Source organism: Chelonia mydas, chromosome 13, assembly GCF_015237465.2.
Source record: "Chelonia mydas isolate rCheMyd1 chromosome 13, rCheMyd1.pri.v2, whole genome shotgun sequence".
Taxonomy (NCBI): Eukaryota; Metazoa; Chordata; order Testudines; family Cheloniidae; genus Chelonia; species Chelonia mydas.
In genome coordinates, this window is record NC_051253.2 from 27,691,757 (window position 1) to 27,714,033 (window position 22,277).

At 43.3% G+C, this 22,277-nt stretch overlaps 1 protein-coding gene across 3 annotated transcripts in view; it reads right to left on the reverse strand.

Moving 5' to 3' along the window:
- Positions 1-2,842: 2,842 nt before the first annotated feature.
- The window catches only part of CHMP4B (charged multivesicular body protein 4B), a 35,129-nt gene continuing 15,694 nt past the window's right edge, over positions 2,843-22,277 (reverse strand). For 2 of the 3 annotated variants that reach the window (XM_037915716.2, XM_043527036.1), the window contains exons 2-5: positions 11,277-11,454; positions 8,816-8,930; positions 8,273-8,399; positions 2,843-3,660 (exon numbers count right to left, since the gene is read on the reverse strand). In XM_037915716.2, coding sequence (XP_037771644.1) covers positions 3,593-3,660; positions 8,273-8,399; positions 8,816-8,930; positions 11,277-11,454 — 488 coding nt within the window. In that variant the 3' untranslated portion in view covers positions 2,843-3,592. Of the gene's footprint in view, positions 3,853-8,272; positions 8,400-8,815; positions 8,931-11,276; positions 11,455-22,277 lie in introns of all 3 variants that reach the window. The other variant, XM_037915717.2, reaches the window with a different exon arrangement.

Sequence of the window (22,277 nt, forward strand, 5' to 3'; positions counted from 1 at the left end):
TCATCCCTTTGCCGTGGGTTCATTTCGGGTGCAAAGGTATTAACTGAACCACCCAAACCTGGATGGGCAAATACCACTCTGCATAAAGAACTCGAAGGAGAAATTGTTACAGTCTGTGCTTTGGAAGTTGGAGAGGCAGAGAGCTCCAAGGATACACTACAGGCTGGAACCAGCAAATCTCTGCTGTGCCAAAGGTCATTACTCAAAACCAGGTACCAGCTACCTACTCACACAGCCTTTAGCCATGGACGAAGAAGCTATTTTGATAAAGGGAGAAGCACATACCTACGGCAGCCCTTTTGTGGCAGTTTAAAGAGAGAGTATTTATACCCTCGTATTGTCCTTCCTTAAAATGGAAGGACGGCTCATGGGATTTCACCCGCAGGAAGTGCAATGGGGCTCTGAAGAGTGACAGCCTCTCTCTAAGTCCAACTACAAGAGTCTGGGAACGTGTTATTGCTGAGGTTTAACCACTCCTCCTCTTCTGCAACAGGCACGTGCAGGGGTGGTGCTCCCTGCAGACAAAACCCAAGCAGGAAGTCTCTACGCAGGCCAATTCAGGGAAGGCGGCAGCCGTGCACGTGAAGCCATTTCAACCAGGGAGCTTCCAGTGGATTAGGCCAGCATTCTGCACTACTCTGCATTATTCTCCTGCTCCGAAGCCAAACAATAGGCACTTCATGTGACTGAAGAACAGAACTGTCTAGGGAATTCATCATAGGATGACAGGCTCTCCTCAACACCAGACAGCACTTAGCTACAAAAGGGCTTCAGAGACCTAGCGCTCTGTCATTCTAGTTTTCCCTGATTAATTTGCTAAATGACCTTAAGGTCAAGCCACAAATTTGTGTCCCAGTTTCCCCATCTGTACAGTGGGGATAATTCAGCCCTTTTCAAAATGTGGTAAGTAACATCTTCAGGTTTTTCAAAGCGCTGGGAAGGAAAGCCTTAAAGACATCCACAAGGCTGGATCACATTTTTCCCCTACTGTGAATGCTGGGACGTTCTTTGCTGGTATTGCACGTACATACAATAAAGCAACTAAGCTTTCACTAGTGCAACTGTTTATGCTGGAAAAATAAAGGCTTAATTGCATCTTTAAGAGGTGAATTGAGGGATTTAGCATTCTCCTGTTTGGCTACTGTAATATATAGTAGTGGATACGCAAGACAAAGCTGGCACAACCCTGCTAAAACTGCTAATTCTTTTAAGGCAGGTGCAGGCAAACTTTCTGGCCTGAGGGCCACATCGGGTTTCCAAAATTGTATGGAGGGCCGGTTAGGGGAGGCTGTCTCCCCCGAAACAGCCAGGTGTGGCCCAGCCCCCGCCTCCTGACCCCCCGCACTCCCACTTCTTGCCCCTTGACGGCTCCCCCAGGACTCCTGCCCCATCCAACACTCCCATCCCCTGATGGCCCCTCCAGGACTCCTACCCCATTCACCACCCCCTGCTCCCTGTCCCCGACCACCCCCGGACCCCCCACCCCGACTCCCCCCCCCAGGATCCCTGCCCCATCCAACCACCCCTTCTCCCTGTCCCCTGACAGCCCCTGGAACCCCTGCCCGGACTGCCCCCGCCACCCCATCCAACTACCCTCTCCTTCCTGACTGTCCCCCCGGGACCTCTGCCCCATCCAACCCCCCTGTTCCCCACCCTCTGACCACCCCGACCCCAATCCACACCCCTGCCCCCGACCACCACCCCCAACTCCCCTGCCCTCTATCCAACCCCCCCCGCTCCCTGCCCCCTTACCACACTGCCTGGAGCACCGCTACAGCCGCGCCACCCACAGCACCAGGTTTAAGAGCCTTGTTTATAATTTCTGGCTGTTCGCTGATGTAGGCAGGAGAAGGGGAGAAGAAGAGTCAGGAGTACAAAGCAGAAGTCAGGCTCCTGACAAGTAATTAAAAAAACCTCACATGTGCTAGATAGACACATAGTATTGACCAAAATAAGTCTTCAGAGGAGACTTCTTAAGGTGAAGGTAAAAGAGAACACTGAATCGTTCCGGCTGCCTGACCAACAGAAAAACCACCACCACACAGGAGTTACGGTGTTCAGTTCCAGTTCTGGCAGTCATTTTTTATTGCAGGAGTTTCATTCTCTTCTTGTCTGAAGAAACAGGGTGACGGTCCAGACAGGCACATATTAGTGACTCAGCTCCACCCTCCACAACCTTGGGAGCAGTTAGCGGTTCTGCCACCTGTGCCTCTTTGCCTTCTTTCCAGTCAGCGTTTCTGGACTTGGGTGTCAGTAACGGAGGTAACAATACTGATGTTAAGGTAACGACTTACCTTCAGGTAGGCGTGCAAATTTCCAGCAAGAAGTCTCACTGCATTTAGTGGTCAAAGCATAAATCCTAATAGAAATATTAGTGCTGTAAAATACAAGATCTTCTTACGAGCACAGAATATGCAACAAATCATGAATGTCAAATTCTTATGATAATTTACAGCAGGGTAGGCAGAGAAACAAAGCCAAAACTGTGTGTTCAGCCTTTAAATCAGTTGATTCTACCTAGAATACAGCAGCTCCTAGGGCCCTCTGACTGGGGTCTCAATCTGTTGTTCCAGCATATCATTACACTAAAACAGTCAAGAGTAACTGAGTTACAGGAACACGCCCAACCATTTTGCTCAGCTAAGATTGGAGTTTGTATGATAAATGACCTGACTCTGTATCTGTCACAATTCTGCCATAGCTACAATTATGGACTCAAAGATAAACTGATGCCAAAGAGTCTGTTTATTCCTCTATCAGGCAAGAGCAGAAACCAAATTTAATGTAAATTAAATGTCTTTAAATCTAATAAAATTAGATAATTGACGACACTAGCCGAGAATGAAAATTAATCAAGATATTTAATACAGTGCAAACCATAGTTTCTTAATTAAAATAGATGTATGCATGTATCTGAATGGGTTATCATTTACCACAAATAGCAATGAACACTGCACTGCTACATAGAAAAAATGTACAGCTGGATTTTAAGTGTAAATCTCCCTTACTTCTAAGGTAGTGTTTATCAATTTCAAATCAGTTTCACTAATTAAAAATGGGAACAGTGACTAGGTCAGTGCAGTGACAGAAGGTGATCACACATCAAAGGAAATAAATACAGAGTGCAAAGAACTAAAAACCTAAAGCATTCTTATACCTAAACATGAGAAGCCGATGGTGGCTTGTGACTTTTCCTTTTTAAATGCCTTACAAGACTTCCAGACACACTTTCAACTGACTTAAAATTACAGGCTGCATTTCAGGTCATTTAGATTCAATACACCCCAAACTCTAGAAGATGAAGATCCAGCAGTGGCATTAGCATAGTCCAGAAGCTGAACGTTGGATTTTGCAAATACATTTTATTTTACAGAAATTCAACATCAACTGCAGGCAAATTTCCCCGACCCCCTTTGTTTTCTTTGCGCAGACCATGCTATGCAGAGTACAGCGATGCAGTGCCCACTGCTTTGGGTTAAGATTAAAGAGATAAAAGACATTTTGCTGAATGTTTTGTCCCCATCACACTACACGTGCACCTAGAACAGGTGGCCAAAGTCTGTTTTGTTTTTCCAAGCCGTTGCTGCTGTAGTTACATGTTTCCAGCCCAAGCTTCCAACTCTTTCATGTCATCATCATCCTCCTCTTCTTTCTTCTTGGCTGTAGCATAAAGAGAGTGTGAAGAGTGAGGAGCGGATACCTTGATGTAACCCCATAATGTCCTGCTTCACCTGGACATGCGACTCTGGACTGCACAAGGCACTAGGTCCCATAGAAGAGCATATATGCCACATGAGGTTTTCAGTTACAAGACTTATGTGCCATTTTAAAAGCCAGCCAGGGTTAAACTTCCTGAGGCCATATTTCAAAAAGAGAAAAGAAAATGGTTTGTGAGAAGAATGAAAATGTGCATTTTAATCAGAGTGATACACAAGCATTGCCCATATTTGTCACAGTCACCAAATCTCAAAGCATGGGAAGATGTAGACCTGTTTATTTTAGGAACTCCTTTGGAGCCATGTAGAGTTTATTTAGCTAAGCAGTAGCCATTTGGCAATGGATGCCAATACCTTTTGGTTTCTTGTTGCTCAGCATGCTTAAACCAACCACTATGGATTTGGGGCTATTGGTCTTAGACTGATTTGAGCGCAGCACTAGCTGGAAGAACAGATGAGTTGGGAGCCAGGAAATACCAAGTCCTGGCCTAGGATCTCTCAGATTTCCTGTGCTGTTTTCACCTCTGTCTCTCAGTTTCCCTCTCTGAAAATGAAGGCAATAGTTACCTTACAGAAATATTGGAAAGGTTAGTTAAAAACTGTACAGTGCTTTGAAGATGTAGAACACTAAATCTCACCTTAAAAATTTCCAAATACTACACTTTCCCCAAAGAAATTCCTAATGCAGCAAGATAGAGAATTATTTTTAATTTTAAAGATATCCATTCTCTCCCTGTAATGAATCCAGACAGTAGCTTACAGTATGGGGGGGGCGGGAGGGCGTGTGTGTGTGCGCGCGCGCGCACAATTTGTAATACAAAGCTGGCACAAATGGGAAATTCCTGAAATACAACCCTTGAAAGGGGAGGAGTCCGGGGATGGTAAGTCTGTTTTAAGGTTTCTCTTCTTTGGCAGGGCCCCCCAAATTAAACAGGCATGGAAGAATAGAAATCAGGATAAATAAAAACTGATTTTTAAAAATATCAAATTGAATTTTTGTATTTAAATATTTTTTTTAAAATCAGCCTGTAAAGATTAAATGTGAAATTATGACAAAATATGCTGAGCCTTACATTTATTATAATCTATTAAAATAATTTAAATGAAAAATGCTACATCAGTCAGCACTCAAGTTTTAATGAATTACGGATGCTTTTTTTTATTATATACAGAACTGGGAGAAACTAACTTTTAAGATCAACTGAAGCTTTATAAATATGGCACAATGTCTTACATTGCATTAACTATCTGTATTTTCAGTTTTGATAATGGAGCAAATGCTGGTATTTAAATTTATCAGATGTCAGTACTTTTAGTTTCTGTTGTGCTTTTGCCTTAATTACTTTTGGTTTCAGGTTAGCTAGAAGGTGCAGAGAAAATATTTTTTTCATTTGGGCTAGTTCATTCCAAGTGGAGAAGCTAACTGAGCTGAAAAAGAAGAAAAGCTTGTTTTCCTCTTTCAATCTATGAACCACCACCACGTGGGAAGAGGATTCACAGATTCTAAAGCCAGAAGGGACAATTGTGATCACCTAGTCTGACCTCCAGAATAACACAGGCCAGAGAGCTTCCCTAAAATAATTCCTGAGCAGATCTTTTAGAAAAAAAATTTTTTTTGATTTAAAAATTATCAGTGATGGAAAATCCACCACGAACCTTGGTAAATTGTTCCAATGGTTAATTATCCTCACGGTCAAAATTTATGCCTTATTTCCAGCCTGAATTTGTCCTACCTTCAACTTCCAGCCATTGAATCGTATCATAACTCTCTCTCCTAGACTGAAGATCCCATTATTAAATATTTGTTCTCTATATATAGGTACTTGTAGACTGTAATCAAGTTACCCTTAACCTTCTCTCTGTTAAACTACATAAGTTGAGTTCTTTGAGTCTATCACCATATGGAATGTTTTCTAATCCTTTCATCATTCTTGTGGCTCTTCTCTGAGACAACAACATCTTTCCTGAATTGTGGGAAGCAGAACTAGACACAATGTTCAAGCAGTGGTCGCACCAGTGCCAAATATACAGGTCAAATAACCTCTCTACTTCTATTTGAGATTCCCGTCTTTATGCATCCCTAGATCACATTACCTCTTTTGGCCACAGTGTCCCATTGGGAGCTCATGTTCAGCTGATAATCCACCATGATCCCCTCCAGTCTTTTTCAGAGTCACTGCTTCCCAGGATAGAGTTCCCCATTCTGTAAGTATGGCCTACACTCTGTTTTGGGATGTATACATTTATATTTAACTGTATTAAAACACATATTGTTTGATTGCGCCCAGTTAGCCAAGTGATCCAGATCACTCTGTATTAGTGACCTGTCTGCCTCAATTTTTACCACTCTCCCAATTTTAGTATCATCTGCAAACTTTATCAGTGACAATTTTATGTTTTTTCCCAGGTAACTGATAAAAAAAATGTTAAATAGTATAGGGCCAAGGACTGATCCCTGCAGGACTCCACTAGAAACACACCCACTTGATGAACATTCCCCGTTTACAACTACATGTTGAGACTTATCAGTTAGCCAGTTTTTAATCCATTTAACATGCGACATGTTCATTTTATATCATTCTAGTTTTTTTAATCAAAATGTTGCGTGGGACCAAGCCAAACGCTTTTCAGAAATCAACTTTATCAACTAAATTTATAATCTCACTTAAAAAGCAATCAAGTTAGTTTGACAGGATCTATTTTCCATATACCCATGTTGATTGGCATTAATTACCCTCCTTTAACTCTTTATTAACTGATTCCCATATCAGCCACTCCACTATCTTGCCTGGGACCTATATCAGACCTAGAATTACCCGCGTCATCCTGTTTACTCTTTTTTAAAATTAGCACATTAGTTTTCTTCTAGTCTTCTGAAACTTCTCCAGTGCCCTGAGACTAATTGAAAATCAACATTAACTCTCCAGCAAGCTCCTCAGCCAGCTCTTTTAAAACATCTGGATGCACGTTAACTGGACCTGTTGATTTAAAAGTATTAACTTTAATAGCTTCTGTTTAACATTCTCCAGAGATATTAGTGGAATGAAAAGAGTGTTATCACTATATGATGGGATTACATCATGTTTTTTCACCCAAACACAGAACAGAAATATTTATTGAACACTTCTGCCTTTTCTGCATTATTATTGCTAATTCTACTATTTCAATCTACTAATAAACCAATACCATTGTCAAGATTCTTCCTGTTATAACATTGTTAAAACTCCTTATTGTCCTTAACAATGCTGGCCATAGATTTCTCCTTGTGTCACTTTGCTTCTGTTATCCATTTCCTACAATTCCTAACTTCTGATTTAGATCTTTTAATTCTAAAAATCTGAAGGACACAGGGCCAGATTTTCAAAGGGATTTGATTTCAATGGGAGTTAGCCACTTAGCCTGCTTAGATAATTTCAGAAATACTGCTAGGCACTTAAATATCTTTGAAAAATCTGGCTCATGGTGACAAGAAACAATCCATCAATTCACTAACTACAGTAAATACTTCCTTCGTTTAATAGGTCAGTTTTAAATGCAAAAAAAGTATTAATTTTTTTTTATGTATACAGCATAATTAAGATGTTTTTATTAGTTAAATAAAACAAATTTTAAAATGTTATTTTGGTACTTCTAATGGACTCCTAATTGCCATCCAAATGCAGCTTGCCACAAATCCCAGGTTTAAAAAAAAAAAAAAAATCACCTGATAAACAAGAAATGCATCACATCACCATTCAACAGTGGTCGCTTCATAGACAAGAACCACGGAGGGCTGGACCCAATGGCAGAACCAACAAAGAACCTCACCACAGCAGAATCAGGTTAGTGTGGAGCTTCTCTATGTACTAGTAATGCACCTGCATCAACCAGGATTTGTCCTTGTAATTTGCCTCCCCAGAGGCTTTTGCTCCAAGGTTTTGCACAAGACTCAGTTTGGTGTCATCTGATTTGAGTGCCACCCCTAAGGTAGGGACCCCATGCACCTTGGGTAATCAGGAGTCAGCAGTATTCCCCCAAGACCAGGTGCTATGAAAACAGAGGGGCCAGCTATGTAAAACCACAGCATCCCAGTACAGGGATGAGAGGCAGACTCAAGGACCTGCAATCATGGTTCAATCAGAGCCCTGAGACCAACTTGGAAGACTAAATTCCAAGGGCTATTTCTCACTCAAGTCTCCCTTGATTTTACCTCTGTTTGGTCTTGTCAGAATTGCTTCCCATTAAATTAGCTGCCATTAGTACAAGACTCCCAGCTTGCATTTCCTCCTCCTACATCTCCATTCTGCCTTGAGCCTTGTTTAACATATTATAGGATAAACTGGAAGTGCAGGAATACATGCTAACTGCTCCTGTTACAGCTATTAATTTTCATAGCTCTAATGAAAGGAGATGGATTCCCCGAGAATAACACATCATGTGATTCATGAATCCCATATTAACTCTACAAGCTGCTTGTAGCCAGAAAATTCAAAATTCAAATCCTTATTAAGAGCTGCTGATTTGATGAATGCACATGTTAATGAACCAAGCTGACTTTGGCAAAGGCAGACAATTACCTGGCTTTGATGGTATTGCTATTGAGGGCACGTTTGGTAGTGGTACTGTCTCGGGACCACTGATCTCCAGCAGGTTTTTGTCTAATTCTTCCTGTTCTAGTTCCTCCAATTCTGCCATCAGTTCATCCTAGTATTGTAAAGGGAAAAAAAAGGATTCAGATCACACTTGCCATTAAGTAACACAAACACAGACAGACTCAGCTAGGTATATTATTACAGGGGATGGCCTAAATGACCCTCCAGCACATGACCCTCAAACTGTGAGGGCAGGTCTGAGTCGCAACCCCGATCTGAATTTATGGCTTCACTTTCTGTTGGGCACAGAATCATCTGATCCAAAAGCCTCCAAAACGTTGGGGGGGGTTGAAGTCCCATCCAAGTTTTGTAGCTGCCATGCACCCAATTTTCCAGAGGTGGAAGAGACCACTTGCTAGGAGAAATTTTACATTCTAGAACTTACATTGTTGTCTGAATGCATGCAGAACTCAGATCACTAAGAGATGGGTTTTAATTTAAAACAGTGTAACTCTTGAGCTGTTTTACCTCATCAAAGTCTTCCCCAAATCCTACAGGCTTTGAAATAGCTGTTGAAATTTCATCTGCCAGCTCCTGCTGTTCTGCAATGTCCTGCATCAATTCGTCTACTTTATCGATATCCCTGTAAAGAGAAGAGTACATGATGTTAGGTCATTAGCCTGGTTTGCACTGCCCACTGATTACATTTGCTAATTCTGTGGCAATGCTAATTCCACACTGTGATGGCATTTCAGCTGTGCATGACCTCACATCTCCAGCCACTGCAGCTCTTCTTCCCTCAACTGCTCCACCCTGAGCAATCTCCAGTCCCTACTCCCTGCCAACATCTTGGCATTTTTACCCATTGCAGAAAGGTATGAAGCTTCCTCTAAAGCACATGCCATTTCTGCTGTGTGGATTGGGCAGGAGGAGGTGCTCATTCCCAGCAGATTACCTCCCTAATGATTCTAGAAATCACCGGTTTGCTGTTCTTAAATTTTTCTCTTTGGCAGAAATTTAGTGCTGAAAGATGGACTGAGAACCCTGGAGGACAAAAGCTTCCATTTGCCCTCAGAAAAGATATAAACACATGGCAAGATTGGACTGATCCCACAAAATCCTTTCACATAGGTAGCCAAGCAGCCCATTGGCTGGCAGCTACTTTTGGTTACTACTACAGATCTAGGGCAGCTTTAACTTGTCAGGGTGAAAGGCTCCGTTACCCTATTATCAATCCTTTAAGCCATCAAGAGCCAATTATCAGTTTGTTTTGAACTCTAATTCTTAGTGTAACTCAGATCTATTTGCTTTAGTCAAGGCTGGAAGAAAAAAGTGCCTTCACAGGACAAAAAATTATCAGCAGCAGCGTCAAGTCCACAGTTAAGGGCAAGCTGAGTTTTGCACTTGAAACTGGGATTCAACCTCTTATGTATGAAAAATACAAGATGTCCTCCCCAAAATTCTACTCCTTAGTCTCCGAGCATAGAATGACTTCTAAAAATTTAGAAACAAATTCATTAATTAGTTTTAATTAAATTAAAAATGGGTCCTTTAAGAAACCTGGCACCTGTTTTGTCATACTTATGTCCCCAACGACCATAATGGAATAATGCAGACTTTTACAACTTTCTATATACTTAACTCACTGAAATCTTGTGCATGGATTACATTTAAAGGGTTTTCTTGTTTTTTAGAATTGTCATTCTCCACACACACCCCCATTCTCTGTATTCAAGTTTATTCAGGGGCAGGAACTCAATACACTTCAGAGAATTCCACAAAGAACTGCCCTCTTCCAAAATAGCCACTTTTCCCCATTGTTCTCAATGGAACTGAAGCAACAGATGGCTCTTAGCAAAAATAGCCATTGCATCTAATCACCTATCCCTCGGTGTTCTTCTCTGCCTCCTGACAGCACAGGGGGCTATCATCTTTCCTGAGGTCAGTTTACCTTCACTCCCATTGAGGGCAATGGAATGTGGTGGCATTTGGAAAGAGGGCATATTAACTGAGCTCAGCACCTGGCCTCATTGTCATTGCAAAAAATGGGGGATGCAGGTCATTTTGAAAGAGTACAATTCTTCATACGTTTCTCTGGAGAATATTTTACGCACCAGCCTTTTCTAACTGAAAGCTTTTCTGTTCTGAAAAACAGCGAAAAATTTTATAAAGTTACCTGTTGCACCAGAGTTACTCAAGAGAGGGGGGAAATGGAGGGTATGCATGCAGGAGATTGTAGGGGGTAAAGGAGAGAAGAGAAATCTGAGGCACTCTTCAACAATCTCATGTCTTTAAAAATCGGTTTAATTTAATCTAGGACCACAAAGAATAAAATGCCCTAATCACATGAGGTCACTATATGGCTGAGTAAAGACTATTTACATTCCTATATCTAAACAGGTTTGGATTTCTTTTAAATTTAACCTTAGTTGAGAGTTTCCTGGGTTTGCTAATATTGGCTTTGTGTTAATTACAACATCTCTGTAATGTAATTTACCCTTAGTTACTAATATGTACTCTCAACCATAACTCCATCTCAAAGTCATTTTTGTCTGCAAATTATACTGAGTAGAGGAAAAAAGGAACAGACTACACACCCCTTTTAAAAAGTGTTCAGGTATTAGATGGATCTGTGACCGGTACATCACTGAAACCACTTCAGACTATTATTGACACTATCCTTTAGACAAAAATTGTGTGCGCGCTATTAATGGCCTCATACCCCACAAAATGTTTCTGGGTTGAAAAATCCCAGTCTTTTGTAGCTCGATCAATAAGCCAATGCATCCAGTATTATATTTTAAACTTTTTAAAAATACTTTACTACTTGGTCTGTAACCTCTGCAAAAATCAGTTATTTCACGCCAAGATGATGCAGAGCATTTTAGCAGATTGCGTAGGTCGCGGTTCATTGTTCTCTTTCTATAATTTCTGGTTTGATTTTGATAGAGTGGACATTCATTCAAGGATACAATATGAAATTTCTTACATGTTGTCATGAGCAGCTTTCATAGCTTTAGCAGCCAAGCCCATATTCTTGAGCACTTCAGTATTGGTGTTGGCATTTTCGAGGGCTTCCCTCTGGAATTCAATTGTTGATAACGTGCCATCTATCTGTGAAAGCTGCTTCTCGTACCTCTTCTTGCGTTTTAGGGCTTGAAGAGCAGCTAGACGAAACAAAACCAAAACAGGATGTATGTTATTTGTGTCCAAAATAGCCATTCAAATGTGTACAAAATTCCATTCGCAAAACAGAACAATGTTTAATTCATTCTATTGCTCATCTGCTCGTCTTTCTAGTTTAATTAAAATTTGTTACTGTTGTTGTTCCTACCTAAACAAATGTCATGGTGGCCAAGCCTCTGATGTCCACTTCATGTCAAATACAGACTATAAACCAGCAATTACAACACTGATAGTCTAGATGCTCAGCATGGATGATGCTACAGCAGGGGTAGGCAAACTTTTTGGCCCGAGGGCCACATCGGGGTTGCAAAACTATATGGAGGTCCGGGTAGGGAAGAATGTGCCTCCCCAAACAACCTGGCCCCTGCCCCCATCTACCCCCTCCCACTTCCCACCTCCCAACTGCCCCCCTCAGAGTCCCTGACTCATCCAACCCCCACCCCGTTCCTTGTCCCTGACCGCCCCCTCCTGGGACTCCCACCCCTAACTGCCCCCCGGGACCCCACACCCTATCCAACCCCCCCTTCTCCCTGTCCCCTGACTGCCCCAACCCCTATCCACACCCCCGACAGGCCTCCTGGGACTCCCACGCCTATCCAACCCCCCCATTCCCTGTCCCCCAACTGCCCCCCACAGAACCCCCGACCCATCCAACCCCCCCTGCTCCCTGACTGTCCCCCCGCAGAACCCCTGACCCATCCAACCACCCCCTGCTCCCTGTCCCCTGACTGCCACCCTGGGACCCCCCACTCCCCACCCCCTTACCATGCCAGAGCCAGCCATGCTGCCCCGCTGCCTGGCAAGAGCGGCGGGACAGAGCGCTGACAGCGCGGTGTGCTCAGGCTGCGGAGGAGGGAGACAGCGGGGGAGGGGCCAAGGGCTAGCCTCCCCGACTGGGAGCTCAGGGGCTGGGCAGGACAGTCCCGCAGGCTGGATGTGGCCCTTAGGCCATAGTCTGTGCACCTCTGTGCTACACAGTACTGTGTTTTATAGCAAATACCATGTCTCAAAACATAAGCTTTAAAAGTAACATCTTCCTCCATCTTTTCCCATGGAACACACAGCAGTCCATGGTACAGTAACTGCCAAACATGGTTTTAACTATGCCGCAGGCTCAGGCAGCAGCTGCAGGTAGGCAGGAGTGACTGGGAGAAAGTATTCTATACAGAGTTACAAACACCAGGGTTACGAACTGACCAGTCAACTACACCCCTCATTTGAAACGGGAAGCACGCAATCAGGTAGTAGCAGACAAAAAAAAAAGGCAAATACAGTAGAGTACTGTGTTAAATGTAAACTACTAAAAAAAATAAAGGGAAGGCAGCATTTTTCTCTGCATAGTAAAGTTTCAAAGCTGTATTAAGTCCACGTTCAGTTGTAAACTTTTGAAAGAACAACCATAACATTTTGTTCAAAGTTACAAACATTTCAGAGTTACGAACAACCTCCATTCCAGAGGTGTTCGTAACTGAGGTTCTACTGTATGTCATGTCCTGGTCCCGCTCCTGTTTGAATAAGAGCAGCGGTCAAGGAAAGCTCATCTTGTATAAACACTCTTGACATCTCCCCTGGTGTAAGGACCCACCCGCACAGAACCTTCTAAACATGATTTTTGTAACCAATAGAGGTGCTGTCTCCTTATCTGTAACCCTGTCCAGTTTGAGCCTGCACAGCAGCTTTCCTGCTGTGTTTGTTTCTAGATCTATACAAACATGAACAGACATCACTAAGTGCTGTCAATGAAAGTAAGGGCAGATGAGCTATCCCACAATACCTTTGCATGAAATCCACAGAGTGACACCAACACATGGGTCTGAGTAGTCTGGAATGTACTGTTGTACAGAGAGCTGGGAGGAAGGAGAACCAGTCAAACTGGATACACAAACCAGATCAGGGTTTTCAGTTAACACTAAGCACTCCACTCCTCACTCCCAGTGCATGCGCACATGTGCGCACAACCAGTTACAGGAAGATACCACCACCCGATTAGATCACTGGCAAAAGTGAAACTCAGCTAGCTGCTCTGGATCAATCATTCATGATGTACGTGGATTAGAGCTGGCTGGAAAATGGAAATCCCTCCCTGTTAAAAATTACGTGTTCTTTAAAAAAAAAATGTAATCCCAAACTGAGACAAAATGGCAAAAAAGCAACATTTTCCCAGAAAGGGATTTTAGGGAAGCTCTGTTTCGGGGAACCAACATGGAATTTTTAATTTTTCTGAGAAAGTGACATTGACAAGAGCCTTGCAGCCCAGCAGCAGGACAGGCAGAGTGCCCATGCACCCGGGGAGCTAAGCTGAGCATCAGGGAGGCAGAGAGTCAGGCGTTCAGTGATGGCAGCCACCTGTAAAGCTTTTGTCAAGAGAGACCTTCCAAGCAGGCAACTGGGAAACCATCATTTTGATTCCCTGCTCAAAACTAATTATGTGTGCGCGCAAAACTAAAGTTTTTCCCCACAGAAAATTTTGGTTTTGCAAAGGACTTTTTTTGTTGAAAATCATTACAATAAAAAAAAAAAAAAACAACTTATGACCAACTGTAGTGTGGATATAAAGTGCCTGTAAGTAGTTACAAATTTGATTACAGGCTGTAGTGTGAACAGGGCCTACCAAAGGACAGATTGGTTGGGTATCATCACACGAAGAAAAAAGGAACACACACAGTAAAATATTGGGCACAACCACATAGGCATATTCCTACTATACCTATCCCCTTAAATATATATTACAAAAAAATCTACATTAGAAACAAGTGCCTCTTACCCCTCCATGACCAAGCATTACATCTCCCTCCATCCAAGTCCTTTTCTAGCTATTTCCAACCAACCAACCTGTGCTTCGGCTGACAGATACAACACAACCTCTCTGACAGAGTCATTGTTTGGATGAAACAATTAATTACCCTAAATGTTATTTCCAGCTACCTCTGCCAAAGAGATCAATAATCCAGTTCTTCAATATACAATAGACTTGGTAACTTAATAAGAACATTTATCTGCTTAAGAAATAGAATCAACTTGGACATCTACTCAGACTCTAACCCGATGACTGCAGTTCTTTGCTCCAAGATACAGCTTAACATTTGAATTCAGACCTGCGTTGCATTTCACTCCATGCATGTCCTTTTTGTTCAAGTCTCTAGCCTCTGTGAAAGTCGGATCAAAAGAAGTTTACTGGGGAAAGGTGTAGGAAATGAATAATTGAGAAGTCTCAGACATATATATACACACACACAATATCCGGTTGAGGGCCAGTTTGTAACAGCAAACTTGTCAGTTACACATGTTCATTAGAAGTGAACAAAAAACAGAGAGAATTTCCAAAATCCAGTTCTAAAACCCATCCCCTAAAAATGCTATTTCAGAATTTGCCTTTCCTCGCTGTAGTGCTGGAACTGAATTGTGGGGGAGATCCCCCTCCCCTACCCCAAAATTATAGCCTTCCTGAAGAGAGAGAGACTCCCTTGTCACCTTTTCTAGAATACTGACAGTTTCAAGCGACAAGATGAAGGAGTGGCTGCAACACAGGTGACAGGGCTGATCTCCTAGAAGCTGACTGTAAATTTACAGGGGCCTCGTATGTACTGTTGGGTCCTGTCTTGCTGGGTAAAAGGAGAGTTTCCAATTGTGTTCAGTTGAAAACACACCTTTTTAGCCCATCAAGACAAGGCTTCTGGGTGGTTGCACACTACACAATCCTTTAGTCTTGTAACCCTCGGGTTATATCATCATGACTCTGCAACACATTACAAAACAGAAAACTAGGTACAGTTACAATTAAAGCTGCCAAGCACAAATCAAAAGTACCGTTGATCACATCCACTGAAACAATCTAAACAGCCGGTATGACAATCAAACAGAGGTCACATTGCCCATTTTGAGTCCAGCTTTGTACAATTCATGCACACACTGCTAAACAAATATTTCTGTGACCTGCTCCCCCACTTGACAGGTGTCCCTATTTTAGGACCAATCCAAATTCCATTGACAATAGCAGTAGTCTTTCCTTTGATATGAATGGGAGTTTGACTGGGCTTTCAAGTAATAAAAGTATTTGTTCTGCAGTATCATGCTGGATGCTATTGGTGACTGCTTTATGCCATATCATAAAATTATGTGCTATACATTAAACAAATATTAGAGATGATAATAAACAAACTAAATACAATTTAATTTGGGAATGATAACATTATCTTGCTCAGAAGGAAAAGCCTGCTATTTGGATGTGCTTGTATTCAGTGGTGATAGCACGATAAGAAATCCGAGAAACAAAGGTAGGAAGTTCAGAACTGTTGATTTTGTGGAATATGTAGACAGCAAGGCCAGATTTTTTACAGCTGTTGTATAAACAGAAGTACGGTATTATAGTTTATGTACAGTTCTTAATGAAAGCTATGGGATAAATACATAAGCTTCGTTTAGACTTTGTACTTACTGGGAGTATTTTGTTACAAGGGCAGAACTCAGGCTATGTGGGCACTAAACACTGAGAAAGTGTTTTTCATTGTGCGTGTGGATGAACTAGATGTCAGGGTACTAACCAGAATTTTGTAACTATATCTTTCTATTTCCATTCCATTTATTTTTATTTTCTTCTCTTGCCCACCCTTCCCACCACAGGAGTGTCTGTTCAACGTATTTCACTCTAATTGCACTTACTAATCTTAAATCATTAGAGATTTTTTTGTTTTGTAATTTCCCTTGGTTTTTTGTTTGTTTGGTGGTAAATCTCTGGATTAATAAGTCAGGCTCCTGCTCCTGCATATGAAAAGCTCTGTGCTATGTCTCAGGTAAGCTTTAGTTGACTCTTAAGTTCTCTCCAACCCTGGTTCTCCGGTCAATCTGTAGTGTCCTGATCCGGGACAGTCCATGCCCCAGCATTAGCCCTACTTTCCCATGTTATCCCCTGACATTTTTTCTAACAGCAAGAATGTCCTTATACCCAGTAGTGGTCATGACCTTGATTTAAAAATCTCACTACTCAAGTTTTTCATAGTCCCTTCCATTTTGCCTGCTGCAGGATTACGCTATGAGAAAATGGTAGAAAAGACTTCTATGTTTCAATGATGTTGAGGTGGGAAGGAACACAAATAGGAATGTAACAGCAAATATGTGCTGTCTTACTCATATACACATGTACCACACTTTTCAACACTTGGACAATTCAGGGTAATATTTACCCAGTCAATTAACATCTAGATGCAAAGCACTTTTTTGAAGTGAAAAGAGACATTATACAACTGATTAAATATCACTGCACCTGGCATTAAAAAAAAGTGTACTAAAAAGGTCAAATAAGACACTGAAATGTCTCTAATTCAGAGGAATGCACCTTACTGTAGTTTATTTAGAGGTCATTTAATAGCAGCTACATTTCCACAACTATGCTTTAATCCAATTTAGAATTCATACCATTTACAACCGGAATCTTTTATTAAATTGGAGAGATTATGAGACTCTGAAAGGCTAATTTGGGTCATTTCACATTCATTTTTTCCTGTGAGCTCTATTAATTCATTTATCCCCCTACAATATGATGCATTTCGCATTCAGGATTTTTCTTTTTTTTGCAGTAATCAGCTCTGCTTTTTCATGGCTTTGCTTTCACAGATAAACTAAGGCACAGAAGTCAGACTGTGAATACAAGTGAAGAGAACATTCTGTGCTACACAAGAATATCCCCACCAGATCTTTCACATGAGAACATTACGTCTTCCAGACAGACATGCCCAACCAGTATTTATGTTAGGTACTGAACCAAAACTCAGATGGAATTAAAATATCCTTATTAACTCTAATCTATATCTAGATCTTTTTACTTTTGATCTATAGCACATAAAATAACCATCAAGATACAAGTGAGATTGTTTGCCCTTGAAAAACGTACATTCCCAGGATGTTTGCAGGCTGCTTTAATAGGCCAGACTCAGTGGCAGACAAAACTCAAGTCTAATTCCCAGACACACTAGAGTTCTACCCTGCAATCAAATCCACTAGCCTGTGCCCTGAATCCACTCGGAAGCCTGTGTATTGTAAACAGGACTACCTGACTTAGAAGTGATAGACAGCAAATGATTATGGCAACAAAGCCAAGCAATTGTGGCCTCTAAGTCATGTCACTGTAATGTCGTACATATATTTAAAAGGATAGAAACACCAAGAAAGGAGACGACTTGTTAAGATTAGTCAAATTAGGGTATAACCATGAGTAATAAGAAAGCAGACTGAATATCAGAAAAGTTTCCTGACCTTAAGGTCTACAGACCTGTGGTGGAGCTTCCCAAGGGAAGTAACAGAAGTCCTTTCATTTGGGAGACGTAAAACTAGATTAGATAAAATACAGAAAAGTGTGCAGTAAGGGACAATCCTACATCAGTAAGGGAATGGACTAAACAGTTTTAACTGGTCTTTTCTGCTTCATCAGTGACTGTCCACTACCTATCCACTGATGTATCAGTTCCTCTTCTCCATTTCTAATAGGGACTACTAACCCGCAGCCCCCTTTCTGCAGCTACGGGTCTATGAACTACCACTGACCATAAACAACTCAAGCTCTCCTCCACTTGTCATACCACAGAGTGAGACTCCATAACATTTCAAATCTGATCTGTCAGATACATTCCCAAGCCACTACTCCACTCTAAGCAAGAGAGCCAAAATTACTTCATTCAATCTTTACAGCATATTGTGGCTTTAGAGGCTAGACCCCCACAAAGGGGACTTAGACTCAGTGTTGCAACACTTAACTTTACACATCCTGCTGCCTAGTGGAATACTCAGCCCAGGCTCCCCATACAACGCATGGAAGAGATAGGTACCTAATAAAGGGATCCACAAAAGCCAGCATGCTGAACAGGGAGCTGCTTAAGACAACCAAGGAGGTACATATGAGCTCCTGTTGAGTCTTCCTGTCTCATGTGTCCCTTTCTGTCCCCCACTGTCTTCCTCCTCTCCTATCTCCCTCTGTTGGCTTTTCACCTGATCCTGAAATCAACTGCACAAGATGAAATGGCCCATCCAGCTCTGATAGGCCTAAGTACTACCAATGATGGAGGGGGACATGGCCAAACCAAACAGATAATGTCCCTAATTAGAAAGGCAAGATAGGGTCCAGAGAAACAGCTGTCATAGCCAGTGATGAGATGCCAAAATCTTAACAACGGGTTCCTTCCTCACCCCATGAGGGGGTCGTTGCCCACCCCCACCCCCCGGGACTCCTGCCCCATCCAACCCCCCCCACGTTCCTTGACACACACCCCCCAGGACTGCTGCCGCATCCACCCCTGTCCCCTGACTGCCCCCAGAACTGGGCAGGAGGGTCTCATGGGCCACCGTAGTGGGTGCCCACCCCACCCCTAAGAGCCAGAGGCACCTGCCAGGGGGCGAGGTGGGGAGTCCCGGCGGTTCTTACCTGGGGCAGCTCCCAGGAAGCATCCGGCAGGTCCCTCTGGCTCCTAGGGGCAGCAGAGCGGCCACTCCCCCCACTGATCACATCAAAAGTGGCGCCTTAGGCGCTGACTCCCTGGGTGCTCCGGGGCTGGAGCACCCACGGGGAAAATTTGGTGCTCACCTCACCTCCGCCCCTGAACGCACCGCCCCGCTCGGCCCCCCCTCCCGGCTTCCCACGAATCAGCTGTTCGGCAGGAAGCCGGGGAGCACTGAGAAGCAGGCCGCAGCTTCCCACTCACGCCGAGGGTGGCGGAGGTGACCTGGGGTGGGGAGCGGTTCCCCTACGTGCACCCCGCCCCCCGGTTACCTGTTGCAGCGCAGGGCAGCCCTCCTCGCGCCCCCCCCCCCCCAGCTCACCTCCACCTCCCTGGGCCTGAGCAGGAAGCCACCGCTTGCTTCTCAGCCTGCCCCAGCTTCCCAAGCGAACAGCTGATTCGCGGGAAGCCGGGGGGGGGGGGGGGGGGGCGGAGAAGCAGAGCGGGGCGGCGCGTTCAGGGGAGGAGGCGGAGGCGAGCTGTGGCCGGGGCGGGGAGCTGCCGGTGGGTGCTCTGCACCCACCAAATTTTTCTAAATTTAACTACCGATTCTGGCGAACCAGCGCGAACTGGCTCCAGCTCACCACTGGTCATAGCTGACCTGCCCAGCCCAAACTATCCGTCTGTGACTGACCAACTGCCCTATATCCTGAGAAGATCAACAAATGCTGCATTTCCCCCACATTTACTATTCTACCTCTTCTCTCCCTTCTGTGTCTGTCTTGTCTAAAGGAAGAAAGAAATAGCGTTCCCAACTCAAAAACTGAACAGAACTAACCCTTTCTTCCCCACCAACGAAGGGTGTTTGACAGAATAAAAGACCAACATTCACCTTCTCCAAAAAGGATTCTGGTTTCACAGGTTTTGATTATGTTTATTTTGCATAATCACTCAATTTGTTTCAGTATTTTTGCCTTGTTTGTATTCTTTCCCTTTTGTGTATTTCAATCAATAAATTTCTCATTTTTGGCATAAATTTCCTGATGCATTGTCATGGTATTAAACTGTCTGAGGTCTCCATATATCAAACTTTGTTTAAAAGTGTTTCATGTTGGACAGTTAGTTGTGTTAATGCTATTAACTCTGAGGGCATGTTGGGATAAAGAGCCCAAACTGCTGAGCTATAGGGTATTCTGGGGCAGGACTCGGTCCCTCCTGTTGAAATTGCTCCACTTTGCCTGAATAAATAGTTTGTGGGGCCAGAGAAAGAGTGACCATGACTCTCTAGCTCAGTGATTATGGCACTCACCTGGGAAGTGGGAAGCCCAAGTTCAAGTCCCCATTCCAGTGACTATTATACTAAGTGGAACGATTACAAAGGAAGGACTGAGCGTCCTACTGCAGAATATCCCAGAACCCAGTGTTCAGGGCGCTCTCGGGAGATGTGGATTCAAATCCCTGCTCCACATCAGGCAGATGGAGGAACTGAACCCAGGTCTCCCACATCCCAGGCAAGTTCCCTAACCACTGGCTAAAAGCTGTAAGGGGGCACCACCACCTCTTCTTCTGACAGCACTGCTTTGTATGGGGCCTGATCTGTTAGGCAACCTCTGAGCATACATGGGCTCTGCTGGTGAGACAGATGGGGCAATGCCTAGTTTGAGGATCCCACTGGAGCTCAGGCATGAGCTAGGTAACCAGACTGAAGCAGCTGCATGCATGTCCAGTGGCAGATTTTTTGGTGACTAGGAGACTTTACCACTGGAAACTTAAGTGCCTAGGGAATTTAGCTGCCTACAGGATTAAGCAGGAGCTGAGCAGGGGTTTTGAGGATCTAAGTTTTAGACTTAAGCACCTAAATCCTATTGTGGATCTAGTCCTGATACCCCACAATTCCTCCTCTTTTTCACTTTTTACATGGTTCAGAAACTGCAGCATTGACAATTTTCATACTTGTAACTCTCTGAAAGAATGGAGAAACCACACCATGAGTTTATACACTTGTAACCACAAGTAAATTGGTGTATAATGATGACACGGTCGGTATTTCTCCAAGGTTATCAAACAGATGCATAGCGGATTAGCAAAGGTCCACCATAGCGATTCAGCTGCAGGACTGGAACCCAAATATGTAGACTAAACTAGATCTGAGGTGACAGCTGTGCTAAAGGTGACCATTGAAGGATGAAAATTGAAAAGATCTCTGTGATATACCAAGGAGGCCTGAAAAATGGGAGGAGGTTGTTTTGTTTTTAATTCCCCCACTTTCTCTTTATATCAAAAAATCCAAGTCTTGTTTAAGGTTTATGACATCAGATAGAAAGAAGAGAAACCTGATTGGGAGAGTAAGTGATTTTTATTCAGATGATTAAAAATTTATTTTTGTAACCACCACTAAATGCCACACAAAGTTATATGAGGCCACACTCCACCCATTCAATTAAGGGCAGGTTCTTAGAGGCTTTTACTGTAGAAGGGTATGAGGCACCGCCATGCAGCCTTAACTAACAAAATTTTGGGCAGTGACTTTCTACTGTAAAAATAAACATGTGTATTTCTCTGTGTTTGGGATGGAGAAGGGAGAGGAGAGATGGAGCCTTTCAGACCATAGGTGCCATCTTACTCAGATCACGGGGGATGTTCAACCCCCACTCTGCCCCATGCCCCGCCCCCACTCCACCCCTTCCTACCCTCCTCTGCCCAAGGCCCCTCCCCCACTCCACCCCAAGCCCCCACCCTTGCCCCACCTCTTTCTGCCCCCACTCCACCTCCTCCTTCCCCAGCACCTCCTGCATGCCACTGAACAGCTGATCCGCAGCAGAAGGCACTGGGAGGGAGAGAGGGGAGGAGCTGACTGGCAGGGCTGCCAGTGGGTGCTAAGCACTCACTTCTTTCTTTCTGTGGGTGCTTCAGCCCCAGAGCACGCACGGAATTGGCGCCCATGTTTCAGACCTCCTTTACACATGACCCAAAACAAAACGGTACAAAGCCAGAAAGTGTTTCCTCTTTACAGGCCACATTTAACTTGACGTGTGCAGAATTGATTCTAAGCTGTTCTCACACACTTCCAAAAGTCCTCCAAGCATTCTGCTTGTCCTAATTCATGAACTCTGCAGAGAGCTGCCACTTCAGTTAAAAACACCAAATTAGGAAAGCAACTTTCTCATATTTTAATGCACTATTTCACTTGAGCACAGAACAAAATACTTCAAATCAAAAGAATAAGCTGTCTTATATTGGAGTATTTTAATTTATGAAATGTCCAACAGTGAAAAACCTAATTTCTCATATCTACCAGCGTCTTGGGTGCCTAACCAGAAATTGTGAAAAAAAATATCCTCTAGCAATAGGGTGACCAGATAGCAAGTGTGAAAAATAGG